This window comes from Oenanthe melanoleuca, chromosome 11 (assembly GCF_029582105.1).
Source record: "Oenanthe melanoleuca isolate GR-GAL-2019-014 chromosome 11, OMel1.0, whole genome shotgun sequence".
NCBI lineage: Eukaryota > Metazoa > Chordata > Aves > Passeriformes > Muscicapidae > Oenanthe > Oenanthe melanoleuca.
The window spans coordinates 9,183,437-9,202,493 of record NC_079345.1 but is presented as its reverse complement, the minus strand read 5'-3'; the positions used below and the strand labels follow the sequence as shown (position 1 = coordinate 9,202,493).

Below are 19,057 nucleotides of genomic sequence, written 5' to 3'. Positions count from 1 at the left end.
CTTACCTTGACATGACTGTTGTAGGAAGTTCCAATTCTGTGAGCTCATAGGCTGTTCCTTGAAGAGCCTGAAAATTTTTCTTTGGGGTATTTCTCCCAGGTCTCATCAGTAGAACTGAAGTAAAAATACAAAAGCAGTTTAGAGGTCTCATTTTTAGGGACAAACAGCCTATGCAAAAAGACAACAGTATCAAATAATATCTCTCCTAATTAATCATAAGAGCAAAAATAATTACACATAACTTATAACTTCTGATTTTAATTATTTATGAGGTTGATTCATATTCTCACTCAATTTCATATGCAAGGGGAAAATTTTTCCAAGCCATAGGAGTAAGAATTTACTTGCCCAGACCCTTATGCCAATTTCTCATCTATTAAAGATTTGCTAACTAGAAAGACCTAAAGGACTTGTTAGAAGTAAAAGTAAGATAAGAAAAAAGAAATTCAGTTTCTCTCAAAAATAAAAAGGTCCTTCTTGTCTCATTGCAACAAAAAAGAACTGAAGTAGTCATAAAACTCCAAAGTTTTACACAGTCACAGAATTTTACAACCAAAATCTATGGGTTAGTGTATGATGAAGTTTATTAGCAGACCCTTGTCTAGAGCCTGGCTTTCAGTGAGAAGGCATCTCTGCTTTCACACCTCCCCAGAATATCCTAGCCCCTAGATCTGGAGACATTATTTTCTTCTTGGGTTTGCCTTCTGTTCTCCAGCTTTCAAAAATGCCACCACAGGCACAAAACTTTATTAATATCAGAATAACAATAAAAAAAAAAAATCTCCCATTAGAGCACCTAAACTTTGTGCTTGCCATCATTTGAAACTAACCCCTCACAGTGCCTGTTGCAAAGCAGTGATCTATTAGATTTATTTACCCCATTTTGCATTTCAGAGTGCATGTTTCAGTCTCTGTTCAGGTGAGCTCTCTTGTGTGGAGTGTGAAATGCAGCTTCTCCTCCCCTCCTGTGCCACCCCGAGGCACCCCCAGCCCTGTGGCACCTGAAACACCAAAACCCCTGGGGAGGTGTCCTGGGGTGGTTCCCTAAACCTCAGCAAGGTAAATGTTTATCTCAATTTGTTTGTTTACAAGCAGTCACCTTGCAAACAGATCTGCCATAGCTGTAAAAGGTACAGTGCTCAAGGCTACACCTTTCTGCCTTGTCCATAACAGTTAGCATTATTGTAGTTCAAATCCTGTGACCTGCCACTGCTTTCCCACCAATCTTCTCTAATTGTCACAGAAAAATCCTTGAAGGGTCCTGATAAAAAATCAAGTCCTGAAATTCTGGTTGTTTTTATGAATCTCTATATAGACTGCATATGGTTCTTCCCCTCCAACCAACTATAAAAAGCAATAGGCAGTGTACAAAGGAGAAAAGAGGACAAAAGCATGAAGACACCCAGGTCCCAGCAGCCAGTGTTCTTTTCCTGAATGTTCCTGTCTAACCAGCTGCCTGCAGTAACAAGAGGTCAATACCATCTATTTAAATATCTGGAATTAGATTCACAGGTAACATGCCTATAGCAAATGCCATTTGTCAGTGCAAAAGAAAACTTAAAAGGCAGGAGCAATTGTCTCCACCTTCTCTTTTATGCCTACAGTCCTGCTTGAGTATCAGCTGTAGCATTTAATGTAGAGAGAAGATACAGATATTCATCAGTAACAACAGCACAACTAAACTTGCCCATTTTGTCCATGTGAACAGCTAGACTTAACACAACCTCTGCATTCCCTGGGGGCTTTTGTGTTTAGTCTCAAAACATATTTTGTGACAAAATACAGCAAGCATTCTCAAAGAATGATCACTGCAAGAAAAATCGAGGATGTATTTATTCCTACATAGTATCTTTTAATTTGGTTGTTCTTTGGACAAGCTTTTTAATAAAGTCTGTATCCAGCAGAGCCACAGTTACATATAAGTTGTCAAAGTGATTAAAGCTCTGGGCTCCAAGAGCACCATTTAACACCTACACATGGATAATCCTTTTTACATTGTCACAAGGATATTTGCACTGACTTGCTCAAGCAAGCTACACCCAAACTCCAACATTGCTTCCTGGCATTCTGACAACTTGTTTCTCTCTCTGAATCCATGGAATAGTTTTGCTTTCAAATATTACAGAAGGAAATACTTTGTCTATAAAATAAGCAGCAGGAACAAGGTGAGTGCTCTGGGCATGGCCTGTAGACATGCAGCACATTCAAGAGTATGTAGCTTACCACTTCTATTAATCTTGAGATTAGCTTTCTAATTGCTGAAAAATTTAATAGCAGAAATGCAGTTTTGTTGGGTTCTTCTTTTACATTCATTTACATTCAATTCATGAGATCTACTCCATAGAATTGTTTGGAATAGAGATTAAAGTCTCTTTAGCTCACCATGAATAGAGAAAATGACATTGTAAGGGGAAGTAATACCAAATTATAACTGATATATTCTGAAGTTTCCCCTTTTCTTGCAGGCTCTACAGCACATGGAAAATCTTGAGTCTTCTACTTCTGAAGCAGACCTTCCCCTGTGCTTTTCCTCTGCTCTGCTTCAGCTGAGGGAATTGAGCTCCATTTTCTTTTAATCACATGCACAAAGGACAAAAAAGACTGTTTATACAGTTTACTCACTATTGGAAAAGCAATTGAAGCTTGTTTATTGTTGTAGTGTTTTTTAAGACAAACTAGAACTTGAGTGTTTAACCAGAAGTTGCTGCCTTTTATTTCCTTAGTGTTGCACATGGTCTAACAAGGGAACAGATTATGCAATAGCTGTTTGGAAGTCAGTCAAGCAAAGCACTGCTGGTTACTGCATTATCAAATGATAGGGCCTCTTGTAGGAATTGAAAGCAGCAATTTCCTTTTCTATACTTGTTTCTTTCTAGACTTTCTGCATGAATTAAATAATCTTTAACTCAGCAGATATTTCTCAGATATTTCTTGTGATCCTGGCTGCTCAAGAAGTCACAAAAGAATCAGCTGGATAACTGGAGAGCACATCTGTAAGCAGCAGTGTCAGCTGAAGGCACTGCTAGCAGCATCCACAGGTGTTTTGGTTTGATAGACATGTGTATGCCAAGGAAGGTGGGAACTTCCCTTGCAAAAAAAAAAATTACTCCCTTCCCTCCAAATTATTATAACTTTGAAATTGCAGAGCTTTCAGGCAAAGATATGGGAAAAGGAATAACAGTTTTTTACTAGTGTATGTGTGTATATACATATATTTATAACAATGTTAAACAAACAGCAACAACAAACAGAACAAGAAACCCAGTGGCAGCCTTCTCTCAGTCACAGGCACCCTCCCCTTTGGTGCAGTAATAAGAAATATAAGATGGGATACAGACTGTTACTGTCTGCTTTGTTTTCAGGTGAAAAACAAACAGTATCAAGTACCAAGTAACAAGCAGGGTTATATATTTGTGCTGTTTCTAATTGTGATGAGGAGTTCAAACAAGAAAATCTCTAGTGTCTTCTTCTGACTTAACAGTGGTACCTGTGCACGGTATGGCTTTCTTTTTGTTTGTTTGTTTCATTTGTGGTACAATTAACCTATGAAGAGTACCTCAGTTCTCATCCAAGTTCCATTTTAATTCAACCTCACAGTATTGCATTTAGAGTATTTTCTGATTTTTCACTGATCATCAAGTGCTCATTTTAAAATCCAACACTTAACTGAAAAGTTGGCCCAGACATACCAGAGGGTGACGACACTTGAGTCTTTTTTCATGAGGAGTTCAACAATTTCTGTGAACTATCTCCAAGAAATGCATAGATGTCACAGAGCAGGTACCTGAATGCAGTGGGTTTGCACTTGGAGTCTCTTTATGGGTGTTTGACATGGGTTTCTTTGATGATGCCAGTATATGAAATGACTTGGTCATCTGGGGTTGAAGCATGTCTAATTCTTCAGTTACAAAGGTGAGATCAATTTCCTGGCTAATTTTAGTACCTTAAAGCAAAAGAAATGTCAGCATCAGCAGAAGGTCAACCTTGCTAAAGTATGTGATCTTTTTCCTTTGTGCCTCTTATCTGTAGGACTATCGACTTCTAATTTTTTTTTTCTAAGTTGCCTTCTCTGCTTCTTAGATTTGCCACTGTATGCCCAATTTAAACACATTATTGAGTTTCCCTAAAAGTACTGACAGGCAGGTTGCAGTACCCAGGATTTGATTGTGGGTATATGGTTAGTAATGACATTCTAATTAGATTTTGATACTTAAGCCTGGTGTGAGGAGGGTCAGTCTCTTAATCGTGTTAGACTTTGAAGAGATTATGAGTGACTTTTTCCTCCTTACAGACTCTGCACTAAAAGCTGCCTCTCTTTAACTGGATTGCACCACTAAATGTAACTTGATAAAACATTGGCACATTGTGGTATTAACTAAAAAATCATACAAGCAAATTCAGTCATTTCATAATCCCACATATAGTCCTGCTGAAATAAACTCAGCATAATCACAGATGTCCAGTTGAACAACTACTGTGAATTCTAACAGGATTTGTTCTCTGCAGACTTCACTGACAGGGGTGAATTAACACAGAAACAGGATTACCTTTAATTTCAGTCTCCCAACAAGTTTTCTGTACCTTGTTCCTTCTGTGTATGAAATAATAGTAAAGAGCATGTCTGTCACTTCCACTCTCATTTTTGTCCTGACTTTGTGCAAAACTGGTCTTTCAGGAAAACAAAGGCCACTCTTAGTATTAGAGGAAAGCTAAATGGGAGGGGGAAATGCAGAGACATAAATGCAATGCTTTAGAGTGCACATGGCCTACAACTTATGACTTAGTATTCTTGTATCAGTACCTATCCTTCCTCCTCTTCCTCTCCAAAATTACTCATTTATACAGACACATTTCAAGTAACTAGATATGTCTGGCACAGTTTTCAACAGCAATAAAATTTATTTATACACAATTAAAAGCTGACATGTGCTTCAGATCACAGTCTGTACTTGGAATTAATCTCCCATAGGAGTCAAGTGGCCTTCAGAGTGAAAAATCTCTTAACTGTTACTGAAGCAATGAGCCCTTTCCTCCAAAGCCACCACTCTGGGCTGCCATTGTACCAAGGTACAGCCCATACAGAAAGCCAGAAGGTTTTGTGCATGAGACAGCAGGAGGTGCAAATGTCAGAACTGGACTTAGCCACTTAAGGCTGTACTGAACTCCAAGACAAAGCTATCCAGTCTCAATGTGCTTTCTTGGCCTGACTGTACAGACACTGAAGTAAAATACTTCTGTTTTGTCCAGTGATGTGGGGCTTATGCCAGTTTCATTAACTACTGACACAACAGGTGGCAGAAAGAATAAAGTAGAGGAAGGGTGGGTTCTGTCTCCAGACACAAGAAGCAAATCAGGCAGATTTGAAGTAGCTGATTTTAAAATCTGAGAACTGGTACTAACATACCTGCTAAGCTTTGCTCACAGCAGTCTTACACAGCTTTAACTTTAGTTAAAAAATGGGCATGAGAGTTAAACTGAAATACTGAGACGGGCTGGAGAAAAGCCAGTCTCTTTCTCTCTGCTTTTTATTTTCAGTATGTCCATTTTAGCCCAGTGGCCTGGCTGACCACTTCAATAGGCTCTTTTGAGGTGAGAAATGTCTCCATAAATGCAAGCAATTTGTTGAAAATGGTAACCAGTAGAGCCCAACTAAACACACAGTTAAGGAAAACAGAGCTGAAGCCTCTCTGACAAGAGTTGTGCTAGCTTGAAGTCCATTAACAATAAGCAGGGCCACACTTCACCCCTAGCACAGCTGGCCTCTGAGGAGGCTGATTGTGCTTGTCCTTGAAAGAGAAAAGAGCAGATAAGCCACAAAGAGTTATATTGTGGGGACAGCTTGTGTGGACCTGGGTGAAGGACATGAAAGGAGCCAAATAAAAAAGTATTCAGTCCTAATTGCAGCCAGCTTATTTTGATGAGAACTATTTACATATTCCACTTAGATCAATAATGTTCCTGTAGTAATTTTTTTTTAAAGCCTCAGCAATTGATTCCTTATTGGCCAGTTTTCTACAAACTATGTTATATTCACGGGCTCTGCTAGCTACTGGTTCTTTCTCTTGTTTACACACAGTGCAGAGGTCTGAATTATCAGAGAGGAACTGCACATCTTTAGCCCTGGCAACATCAAATACATCATAAGAATGTGTGATATAACTCAGAGTCTGTACAATACAGGCATTCTTGTATGAAGGCACCTGGAAATCAGTATTTCTTGAGGAAGGCTTACCTCAGCTGTTAAATAATATTTCAGTTTGCTGAAGAGAAGAGCTTTTCAAAGGTACTGCTTTCTGAATACAGTAGTAGGGTGTATTCTTTTCAGAGAGCTTGGATACAGGCTGTGACTCCTGGGGAATGGGGGAAATGGGGAATGTCCTTCCAAAACCCACCACCTGCTGTGGGTCTGACTATGCTGTCTGACACAGGAAATCCAGAGCAATGGGGAGCCACTCCCAGGGAAAAGCAGCACTTTGTATTGGCAGCATCTGCCTACAGATGCCCCATTTGGCCTGGGCCAGTGGCTGTGCAGGGGGATAATTATTCCAGAATGGAATGAGAACTTACACCCTCCTGAGCACAGCATGAGGCAGTTTATCCCTTCCCAGGGGAACCGCTGAAGAAGCAAACATTATTACGGATGACGCAGATGAGAAAATGAGAAATGGGGACGGGGGAGGAGGAAAGTGGAAAACTTTTAATTTAGCACGTTTTGCTGGCTACCAGGGCACACAGGAGGCAGGGAAGTGCTCCTTGGACAGAAAAGTGCTCCGTGGGCAGGGAAGTGCTCCTGGAGACAGGGAAGCACTCCTGGAAAAAGGGAAGGGATATTTGGAGGAAGGGAAGTGCTCTTTAAGGAATGGAACGTTCCTGGAGGAAGGGAAGTGCTCTCTTTGGAGGAAGGGAAGCACTCCTTGAGGAAGTGCTATTTGGAGGAAGGGAAGTGCTCTTTAAGGAAGGGAAGCGCTAATGGAGGAAGGGAAGCTCTCTCAGGATGCGCCCTCTCAGGAAGTGAAGCGCTCTCTAAGGAAAGGAAGCGCTCCCGAAGAAGGGAAGCGCTCTTTAAGGAAGGGAAGCGCTCTCTCAGGAAGGGAAGCGCTAAGGAAGGGAAGCGCTCTCTAAGGAAGTGAAGCGCTCTCTAAGGAAGTGAAGCGCTCTCTAAGGAAGTGAAGCGATCTCTAGGGAAGGGAAGGGCTCCCGAAGGAAGTGAAGCGCTCTTTAAAGAAGGGAAGCGCTCTCTCAGGGTGCTCTCTCTCAGGAAGTGAAGCGCTCTCTCAGGATGCGCTCTCTAAGGAAGGGAAGCGTTCCCGAAGGAAGTGAAGCGCTCTCTAAGGAAGTGAAGCGCTCTCTAAGGAAGGGAAGCGCTCTCTAAGGAAGGGAACCGCTCTCTCAGGGTGCGCCCTCTCAGGAAGTGAAGCGCTCTCTAAGGAAGGGAAGCGCTCTCTAAGGAAGGGAACCGCTCTCTCAGGGTGCGCCCTCTCAGGAAGTGAAGCGCTCTCTAAGGAAGTGAAGCGCTCTCTAAGGAAGGGAAGCGCTCCCGAAGGAAGTGAAGCGCTCTTTAAAGAAGGGAAGCGCTCTCTCAGGATGCGCTCTCTAAGGAAGGGAAGCGCTCTCTCAGGATGCGCTCTCTCAGGAAGGGAAGCGCTCCCGAAGGAAGGGAACCGCTCCCGAAGGAAGGGAAGCGCTCTTTAAAGAAGGGAAGCGCTCTCTCAGGATGCGCTCTCTCAGGAAGGGAAGCGCTCCCGAAGGAAGTGAAGCGCTCTTTAAAGAAGGGAAGCGCTCTTTAAAGAAGGGAAGCGCTCCCGAAGGAAGTGAAGCGCTCTTTAAAGAAGTGAAGCGCTCTTTAAAGAAGTGAAGCGCTCTTTGAAGAAGGGAAGCGCTCTCTCAGGGCGCGCTCCTCGGCGCGGCCGAGCGGTGCCGGCGGAGCCGCTCCCGCAGCGCCCCCTGGCGGGGTCCGGCCGCAGGGAAAACAGCAAAGCCACCCCTGCGCTGCCACGGGAGCGCTTCTAACAACCCACCGGCTATTAACGCTGCCCCTTGGTGCTTCAGGTGCAATTCCCTATGCCAAGAGTTTAAATCAACTTCCTCACACTATATTTCAGTTGCTATGTTCTCATCTCCTTATCAAAAACGGAACAATAATGGAAGATGACTCAGATAGAAATTACCTTTTTTTTTTCTTACACAACCTTTTCCATGCTACTTTATTTCCAGTGCTGTGAACAAAGTCTCAAAGGAACTTATTATGATCTTCTGGATGTGATGAAGGCTTACATAAATGGAATCTATAAAATCCTTAGGGTCCCCACAATGCTGAATTAGTGTGGAGGTTTTTAATCCCCACAGTCAGTAATCACCTCTGAAAACCCAATCTACTGTATTTGTAAAGAGATTCACTTGGTTGCTTTGATGTTAAAACAATGAGGCACAAACAGGTTACTTGGGTCAGGTAACAGATGGCACTGAAATCCCTTTGTGAGAGGGAGTCATCATCCAATTGCACAAAGTTTCATAAGGAGAAGGTGTATGTACTTTTCAGTGTTTGAATAGATCACATTTAGTAAAAGTCTGAGGAACACAATATTACTTCTATGAAAGAATGTTTGAAAATAGGTATTAACTATCAAAATTGCTGTACACTTGCACTCCATTACTCAGTGCTCTGAAGATATAAAAATAATCTGTACAAATAGCACAACATTTGCAAATAAGAAAGCTTTATTCTTTCCATTGGTTTGAAAGTGTGACATTAATTTTGGCTTTCAAAATCAAAACAGCAAAGGCTTATTAAAATTAAAAAAAATACTCAATAGAGAGCACACCCTAGAGGTATTTCCTGGATTTTGGCACAGATGAATACCATCCTGCTCCCATCAGGTATGCCCTTTACAGAGAGGACAACCAGGCTTAAACTATCAAATCCTATGAATAGAATTTTTATTAAGTTATTCAAGATAAAAGCCTGGATAGTTTCTCAGACTTGAGTCATGTTGTGATCAGTGAAACACCCAGGAGCAGCAGCACAGCAGAACTAGCACACCACCTAGCAAGAGCCCAAGGGACAGAAATGTGCCAGTCCCCACGTTTCTCCCAACTCCCTGGGATGTTGTTCACACCTGCCCCTGCCATGGGATCACCACTGTCCCAGACAGAGAAACCTCGAGGGGGTACCAGCCTGTGTGTGCTCAAGAGCCTGCAGGTGCAGAGTTCTGTGTGGCTGTGGCTCTGGCAGTGCCCCCAGAGCCTCTCTTTCCTCCTCAGACACACACCCAGCTGCTCTGCAGTCTGAGCTGGCAGCTCCCCTGGTGCAGAGTGCCAGGGCAGGGCAGAGGCTCCTCCTGCACAACCCACCCTCACACACAGAACAGAGAGCAGCTTCAAAGTGTATGCAACATTTTATTGAAAAAATACGAATGTTCTGTACATAAAGTACAACTTAATGGGCTTGATAAAATCTCCAGAGACTTATTGGTTAATATGGGTCTTCTTTTCTTCTTTTCCCTCTAAGGGCACAAAGCATACAGTGAAGCAGCAGGTCCCCTGTACTTGTGCAAGTGCAATCCCATCACTTTGTGTGCAGCACAGCACTGGCTCTACAGGGACTCCAACATGCCCAATGTACTTTTGATGGATGCTCTGCAAGAAATTTAAAGCATGGAAGAACTGCCACAGGACTGGTCCTTCAATCCACTGGTGATTCAGAATTTATTGTGAGATCTGTTCTCCTAAACAGTCTGCATCTGCACATCCAATATTTCTGACAAATAAATACAAAAATAAATAGGGATCTGGCCTCACACAACCTGAAGTCTCAGAAGCAACAAAACTTATAGCAAGCTACATACATAATTTCAACTATATCAACATAATTTATTTAAATCTCTATCAATAAATGTATTAAAAGTATAAATTCTTACCCAATACTGAGAGTTTAGTTCTGGAAATAAACCCAGAAAAGGAAAGCTTTTTCAGTCCTCTCTTACAATTTAGTGTGCTCTTAGAAAATGCTTTATAGCTGAACTTCAGCAGAAACTAGCTGCTATATAATGCACTTCTATCCCCCAAACCTAATATAAAAAGCTTTTTAAATCTTTTTACAGTAACTGGCTTTCATGTCCTAACTTTACATACAGTTACTAAAAATACTGCACGTAGCAGTGCTGACTAAAAATAGGTTTAGTGTTAAAACTACATGCACAAATGCTGGGGTACCAAAGCAGAAACTGAATAATGTGGCAGCTTCACAATTTATGTTGCTAAGTGGATGGTGTAACAAATACTGCAATCCTGAAAGATATGTATGTTGCAAATGGAAAAAACAATGAGCAGGACTGGATGAGGAGAAAGTTAGGCAAAAAAACCTTTTTTTCTTCTCCCTTTAAAACTGGAATGTCCGTAATGGCCAAGGAGGTAAATGCAGACCAGGGTGAGAAGCTTCTGAATCAGGAGTAAATGGTGATGACCTCTCGGCCCCCGCCTCTAACAAGCAGCACCCTCTCCAGACCTTCCGTCAAGACCTCCAGGAACTCCATGTCTGTTTCAGTAAAGTCAAGGACAAAAAGATCAAAACCAAAACACAGAGGGATTAGACCAGCTCACAGCCCTCAGTTCTGCTCTCACTTAGTGCAAGCACCCCTCTAAGCACCAAAACACTGCGAGTTTGTGGCACTTTTACTGCCCTAGGGCCACAAGGCAGTGCCCTCCACTCAGGGGACACTTTGTCACATATTACAGCTCTACAGCACTGCTGGCCAAATGAATTCAAGAGAACAGATTACAGAAAACCCTTCTGTGTGGCCCAGGCCTTGCCTGAAAGGATACAGTTTTCATCTCCATCAGTATTCTTTGGAGGACCAGGCATGTTGAGGAGCACAAGTCTGGCATCGTGGGATCTATTTACAATGACTTCATTCAGCTTCACTGCTGTGTGCATCCTTCGGACATTGGACTGGTTCCTGTGGGAGAAGCACATTCAGACTTACTGTTACAAACACTGAATTATTAACAAGGCCCCTAAAAAGCACACTCAAATCTCCTAAATACCCTGCTAAATGTCAACTCAACACAGTGATTTTCTTCAAAATTTATGATGAAGATACAAAAGACATTTCCCAGATTTACTGAGGTACTGCTGGTTTTAAGGTCTCTGGAGTCAAGTCTCCAGTTTAGAAAGTTAGACTGCTCTTCAAAAAGCATACTTGATAAAGAGGATTCGTAGTTGCATAAGAAATTAAAACACAGTTGCAGGAGGGGCTCTTCAGCCAGGCACAGCAGTGCCTGGCACCCCTCACACCCACGGGCCAGGCACCCTCCAGACTCAGCAGCCCAAGCTCTCAGTGACCTGGAGCCAAGCAGCAGCTGGCACCGTGGTGCCCAGCCCACAGCCCTGGAGAAAACCTCCCTCTGGGTGCTCCCAGCAGCTGCCAGCCCCAGAGCAAGGCTGGGCTGCTGCAGACTGCAGGGACATCACGGGCAAACACAGGATGGCAGCTGGGACAGGCTGGCTGTCCTTACACCCTCCTTTTCTGGAGGGTTACAGGATGTTAAGCTCTTCTTCAGACACTAATCAACCTCTCTGCCTGGCTGTTTACAACACTTTTATCCAGGTGTCCTTAAAATCTCAATCACGCTTTCAAACTTGAGTAGCCACAGTTCAAAAGTTTGGGGACAAAAGGGAAATAGGTGCAGCATAATCTCATATGTCTCCACTCCATAAGAATCCAGGCTAAGAGAGGTAAAAGCAATCATTATTTGGAATATATCAATACAAAATAACATCAATTCATGCAGGAACAAAACTCAAAAGTAACCTTTCAGGATTTCAAGCCAGGGAATGCTTCCTTCTTTGAGGAAATCAACCATTATTTGGTAACATAAAAGGAAATACAATACAGAAACTTATCAAAAGAAGAATGTATTTATACTTTTGAGACTTTTCCACTTGAGTTTTTGTCTTCATTTTAATATAGTAAAAATAAGTATTAGTAGAAACAAATGAAATATGAGTCTGTGCTTTCATTGATTCAGCTTTGCATAATGAGTGAAACTCTTTAGTAACCTTGCTGCTCTTCTGAATATTCAGATTTGAAAATAAATAATTTATATACACAGAAAGAAGAAGATGCAGTGGAAAGAACCATGTTTATTATGCTAACAGAATAATTTACCCACTGTGAATTACCTCTCTGTTACTGCATGTTCTTATTTAATTTGGAGCAAGGACACCCTCTGTCTTCACCACATCAGCTTCAGAAAACCAGGGACAACACTAAGGCCAGATAATGTTTACAGGAAGTGAGAAAAAAACCAGCAACAGGAACATAACAGCTGTTAGCTCTGTATAGTTTTGGAAAGGGAATTGAAAACTAAAGGTTTGGTTTTCTCTAAAGTGATTTTTAAAGCTGGCATCTCCCCAGGGATTTGAAGGTGTAGGCTACAAGAAAGGGCATGTTTAGAGCCCAGACACTGCCAGAAATAACATCCTAGCAGTGCTGTAGAATGAGAGCTTCTCTAAATGAGTAATGTTTCCTCCTGCTTGTGTCATACTCTGCTTAGGAAAACAGGTGCAGACTGGAATTGTTTTCTATCCTCAGTTCTCATCAGGACAACTCTTGTAGCTTGTTACATCCTATTTACAATGATACTTAGCTTAAGTAGCTAATCCTGCTCCCTTTAAACCATTGCTAAGACTGCTCAACTCTAATGCCTTTTCTTCCATCAGTACACAGAGTTTTCCTGCTTTTAGCTGAGAAAATTAAGTCTTTCCTCTCAACCATCTTAATGTACTTCTAATTTAAATAACAAACTTACAAGTTTTCCCACCCTCTGAAAGCATGGAAGAGGAAAAAGTACAGGTAGTTAACACCAAATTCAGCAGAATTTCTACAGTATGATGCAGCCTAAAACAGATTTGAATTCTGATTTATGAGGAAGCAAAATCTGGAACTTTGCCAGGTATGCAAAACTGACTGAGCTCTTCATGTGAGATGCAGGACATCAAAGAAGTCACAGGAGATTCACACAGCTTTACACAAAGCCAAAATAGACCTTTACTTCTCACTCTTCAGGGGGCACACACGTGGCAGTGCCACAGCTGCTGTTACATGTCAGTGCTCCTGCAGTCTCAGAGGGTTTATCACACACAGATGTTGTTCCAAATCATTCATCACCATCTCCACAGATTCTGCCTTTATGCATTAAACGTCCACACTACACACTAGACTTTTATCATCTTTTCTTTTACATTCTGATTAGATCAATGAAATTATCAGTGTGTTTTATTGAGGTATTTGGGAGACAGGAGGGAAGTTGTTACAGGATTTAACAGTTCCAGTTTAGAATTTGGCTATACCAAGTGAAATATTGAGGGATGTGTGCAGATTTGATTGGTTAGAGGTTTCTGGGGAGGCTAACTGCTGTCTTTTCATAGCCAGGTCTCAATGTTTACAGCACAAGTCCAAACCAAGGATTAGGAAACAAAAGATAATAGAAGCACAGCACATGAAGAGCTTCAAGGGATGCAAAGTGCAGACTTAGACGAGACTCACGGCTTAATGCTGATGAGATCTCTGAAGCTGCCCACAGCACTGCCCCGGTTCCGCTTCTCAGCATCACACTTCTCTTTAGTCCAGGTCATCTGGATGTTCTCAGGAACAGGGTCTCCCTCATCTTCTTCATCTGAGTAGAGGCTCTCCAGTCGTGCTACTGAATGTCTGTCCTTTACAAGCTGAGCCTGGAGGGAACATGAGTGACAAGGTAAACTCAGGATTTATTTTATGCTCTCTGGTGATCTTTAAATAATTAGAGACTTTTTGTTCCATTGAATCTTTTATTTTGCTCACTTAATTTAGCCTTCAGGAGAGTTCTGATACCAGGCATCTGCCCTAGCCAGAAGTCTTACATACCAAACTGACTTTTAACAGTTTTGACAGGTGTAAGCCAAGCAGAATTTGGACTGACAGAAACCTGTATCCATACAAGAAAAAATGTCAGTCTAGCTCACATCATGGCACAGTCAGAAACAACAAACAAAACGAGCCCAAAACTGACAACTAAAAGAAAAAAAGCTTGCCAAGCACATGCAGAAAAGATGGATCATCTTTCATAGCTACATGTCATAGACATCATAGTCACATGTCCTGTAAGTCCAAATTGGAAAGAGATCTTCAGAAGGAAAACAGGATATGCTATAAACTGAGACAAATACCGGATATCCCATATAAAGAAAAAAACAAGAACTACTCGCAATTTTGGGAAACAGAAATAGCTACACTAAAAGTATTTCCTTACATCTTCAGAGCACAGGAGTTAAATTTAAGCAGCAGCTACATAACACACTAGTAGGAAGCAGTTTGTGTCATCCCCTCAGCAGTCCATTGAGAACAACCACAAATGACATACCTCCCTTTCCCTCTCAGTTTTTGTCAGCCTCATTTGCCTCAACATCTGAGATCTCTGCTCCATCATAAGAGTTCTCTCGTAAGTATATGCTGAGATATCACTATTGTGCTGCAGAAACAAGGACAAATATTTTGCTTGTAATCAAATCTTAGCCAGACATCACAACATGCACAATAAAGTGAAAAATGGGCTCAATTTCCTTACCATTTCTACCACTTCTACCTCTGCCTCTATACGGAGCTGATAGAGGAAAGTAGCCAAATCCTTCTTCATCTGGATGCTGTTATCATCCATCTGAGCAACAGTAAAAATTCTCATCTTGCATTTTCTCCAAACCTGGGGAGGGAACACAAACTCTCAGTTATTTAAGCAAATAATACTTTACTCTACAAAACAGAAACTTAGCAACATATCCATTCTCATTTATCAATACAGGCTTGACAACTGGATCATGTCTCTTTAAACTAAAGAATGCAGAAATAGGTGGGGGACATTCTCTGTGTAGCTGCTTACTTTGTGCTGTTTGAGAAGAAAAGGAAGCAACATCAACATGCCTCCATCATGCACAATCCACCACACGTCAATGTTGCCCTCGTTGTAACGCTCATGGTTGCTGGGGTAGAAAGACACATTTTTGGGAACCAGCAGAGCCAGGTGAGCTGCAGTTGTGCAGCGAACAGTACCTGCCCAGGAGGAGGAGAACACAGTTAATTCCAAATCCTGCAAGAGTCATTGATGTGTACAAAAATGCTGCTCACTGAGCAAGTGTCAGCAAACCAAAAAAGCCATCACTTAAATAAAGAAAAGTATGTACAGCAAGGCTTGCACAGACAGGTCAGTCCAAGTGACAAAGGCAGGATAAAGCAGACTTGCAGGAACACAAGCCTTATTTCACACTCAAAAGAAAAGCAGCAACCTTCAAAGCTAAGTATGAGGATACAGCATCTGCTCTGCTCTAATTTGATTAAGTAATGGACCACAGCAGAAGGAGAGAGCAAGAGGCAAGGAGAGTGTTATCCACTAGAGAAGGATAGGCTAGAACCAGTGATAGAAAGAGATTATCTAGGAAACAAATTACAGTTTGCCACAAACCCAGCATGTCTCAAGCCTGTAATTTTTTAACCATTCATTAGACACATGAGTTTTAGCTGCTAAATTAATTTTTAAAGGTCTTTCTTAGGTCTTTTACCTACAGGAACTGGTATTTCAAACAGAGCAGTTTTGTGAGAAAATACTTCTCCATCAATACTAAAAAGACAAACTCAAAACCAATCTTACAAGGATTCTGTTAAAATCCTCTGTGTGTACCATGTGTGTAATAAATTCACAATGCCTTATCACACCAAACCTTCAAAGCTCACCTATAAATGTCTTCCAAGACCTTGGATCTTCACTCTGTCTCCAGCCATAGGGCCAGCCCAAAACCACAGTGTTGTGCTTCATGCCACCGAGCCCACAGGACTGGATCAAGTGAGCAATTCCTTCTCGAACTTTATTGGCTACAACTACTTGACAAAATCCTTTCACCTTCTCAATTTCCATCATATTCTTAATAGTCTGCAAGATAGGCAGGGAAAAAAAAAAAATCTCAGTTTTCCATTCCAAGAGGAACTCCTAATATTTCTCTGTCATGAGATTACAATGTAAATTCCTGGTTCATATGTCCGTAGGTAAAGCACATTACAATGCAAAGTTCTGCTCATCAGACTTCCTTAATAAAACAAAAGAGAAAACACACACTTGTTTAAAACAGTTTCTTTCCAAACATAATAATTTCTAACAGATTAAAATAAGGATTTTTTTTGTTTGTGCTATCATCTCTTATTCATAGTAGTAGATAGTGACATCTGTGTTACTATTTTACTTCCCATTTACTAATCCTATAGCACTCACCTTTTTAAACCCAAGGCCAATTGACTTCACTTGGATTTCCAGTTTCAGATTCCCATGTAACATGCTGTGTTATATTAAATTTACAAATATAAGCACCAAATCCCAGACAACAGCAAGTATACCTTTTATTAGTTTAAAAACTAAATAAATTTGATCAACACATAACCCATTAATTAGTTTTCCTTTTGTAACAATTTTCCTACAGAAAAAGCCTCTGGGGAAGAAAACAAATATGCTGATACTATACAGATCTAAACAGGGATATGATGTCATATATACACAAGGAGCAAGTAAGTAATTAATTACAAATTTTTCAGGACCATCCTTCAATGCTTTTTACAATATATTTATCAACAAACTGAAAAAGAACACATTTGCTAGGTTTAAAAGTTACTGAAATCACAGAATCACAAGGTTGGAAGAGACCTTTAAAGATCAAGTCCAGCCCATGCCCTAACACCTCAACTAAACCATGGCACCCAGTGTCACATCCAATCTTTTCCTTAACACATCCAGGAATGGTGACTCTGGACCTCCCCAGGCAGACAATTCCAGTACTTGATCACTCTTTCAATAAAAAACTTTTTACTTGGAATGTTCAGGAAACTAAATACTCCTCTTCCCTCCATTAAGCAGCATACAGAAACTTCAACAGTGATTATTTCCTATAAATGAAGAGAGGCTTGTGCAGTAAGGCTGTTTACAAACATGAGCATTGATCTTGCATTCCCAAAGGCACAGCTGGCAGCTGAAACACGTATGCAAGTCCTTTACTGAACAGCTGTGCTGCTGCTGAGCTTGTTCTGTGTTTCATGGAAGCTTTATTAAGATGCTTTTTTTCCACAATGATAAGGAAACAAAATTTTGCATTACCAGCCCAATCACCCCTTTCTACTTCAGGATTCAGGACACTGACCTGCTCAGCAGCCTGGGCTTCTCCATAAGTTTCCAAGAAATTCCCTTGGATGACTGATCCTATGATAGTCAAACCTTTACCAGCTTTCAGCTGGGATGCAAATGTTAACAGTCTAGGGTATTTTACATGCAAATCTTCATCAAGTTTCAGAAGCACCAGCAACTGAGGCCTGCAGAAAATAAAAAAGACAACTTATTTTTTAACTAACATTTTAACAGTAACACATGTAAAAAACTGCCTCTCCTCACTTATATTGTGCTTGAATATTAACTCTGAAACATTCCTTCAGTATCTCACACATTCAAGGGATTTTACTTAATATTTTGCTTTTCTTGGTTAAAAGCAGATGTGAAAGTGTGGGAATTCTGCTGCTGCACTGTAATAAAATATGCTGATATACTCAGCTTGAGAGGCTTGCATTACTGTTTTATTTACAGGCATGTTTTTCAAGGCTCTTTTAAGTATTACTGGAGCACACAGTGTTCATACTGCAGGGCTGTTCTCCCAGATCTATCTGGATACTTGTGCCAAGAAAATATCTGTATTTTGTATCCAGAAACCTGGCACATGGAAAACACAAACATTTGCATCTAAACAAGATCCCACCTGCCTTCTCTTCTTGAGGAAATGCTACACAATCAATCAAGTTGTTTTCTGTCTGGCTAAGCAAGTAAAAAACTACTTATAAAACTCTGTCTTCAATAGATTCCTATTGTTCTTGTTCAGAGCCCAAGGGTTGTGCAATGCCCAACCAAGAGAAAGGCTCTTGCCCACTTAATCTGTTTTCAGCACCAAGTAGGGATGAAAACAGAAGGAATAATGTTGGCCACTGTTCATTTCCTGGCCTCTACACCTCTGTACTCAGAGATCTCCAGTTTCCCCAGGTTCTACTTCTGAATTCACCAATTTGGAGCCCAGTTAAAGATCCAAAGGGCACTAAAGCTCTGCCCATACAGGATCCACACAGCAAGGCTTGGCAGTGACAGCACAGCTGACTGCAAACTCAACGCTTCTTTTAATATTCTGGGCATTTAAACTCATTCACACTCTGGTTTAGAGCCCAGTTTACTCCTGCAGTGTAAGCAGACAAGCATGGCAGCATTCCCCTAGCCCAGGGTGAGTACCTCCAGTTCTTGGTGTGGGGAGGGCCCTCCTCCAGCCTGAGTAGGGCGTACCGCGCCGCGCTCAGCGACAGCCCCCGGATGCCATCGCCCCACTCCTTCTCTGCACTGTGAAGAACACACAGGTCAGCCCTGCCTCCACTTAACTGCACACTTACAGCCAGGCTACAGACATCTGAGCACCTTACAGTGAGTTTAACAATGTGACACATGGCACATTTCCATCCACGTTTATAATTTATATGTGAATGTCTGCGGTATCACAGATCACGTAAGGAAATGAAAATGTTTCAGTAAAACATATATGATGAATCACCATTCTGGGCTTAATTTGCAATCAACACTACAGAGAAAGCTTCCTGAGCATTCACAAACATCTACCATTTCAACACTCTATTCAGTTATTAAGCCAAATTAAGTTACAAAGCCACACTGCAGCCTGACTCCATCCAAGCAACCCAAGCAGCAGATTCATCTTTGCAAGGACTGCTCTAAACAGACCTTTGCACCAGATAAATTGGAATATAATGGTTGACATCGGCTGTTCTGGGCCTGAAGTAATCATGTGCAGAACACAGCAGATAGATCCCAACCAGTTTTCTACATCCTGTGATTCATGTTTCACATAACACCTTTAGAGGCTGTTAAGCAAAGTACTTCATGGGCTTTTGCTTAGCAGTGACACAGTAAAAGAATGAAAACAAAAATTAACTAATAAGGAACTCCC

General features: G+C 41.3%; 1 protein-coding gene across 3 annotated transcripts in view; it reads right to left on the bottom strand.

The window, feature by feature from the left end:
- Positions 1–9,376: 9,376 nt before the first annotated feature.
- SLC12A4 (solute carrier family 12 member 4) overlaps positions 9,377–19,057 on the bottom strand; it is a 45,891-nt gene continuing 36,210 nt past the window's right edge. For all 3 annotated transcript variants that reach the window (XM_056500502.1, XM_056500504.1, XM_056500505.1), the window contains 9 exons: positions 18,334–18,438; positions 17,210–17,378; positions 15,762–15,957; positions 14,914–15,083; positions 14,605–14,736; positions 14,401–14,508; positions 13,548–13,732; positions 10,822–10,955; positions 9,377–10,534 (listed from right to left, as the gene is read on the bottom strand). In XM_056500502.1, coding sequence (XP_056356477.1) covers positions 10,443–10,534; positions 10,822–10,955; positions 13,548–13,732; positions 14,401–14,508; positions 14,605–14,736; positions 14,914–15,083; positions 15,762–15,957; positions 17,210–17,378; positions 18,334–18,438 — 1,291 coding nt within the window. In that variant the 3' untranslated portion in view covers positions 9,377–10,442. The remainder of the gene's footprint in view (positions 10,535–10,821; positions 10,956–13,547; positions 13,733–14,400; positions 14,509–14,604; positions 14,737–14,913; positions 15,084–15,761; positions 15,958–17,209; positions 17,379–18,333; positions 18,439–19,057) is intronic.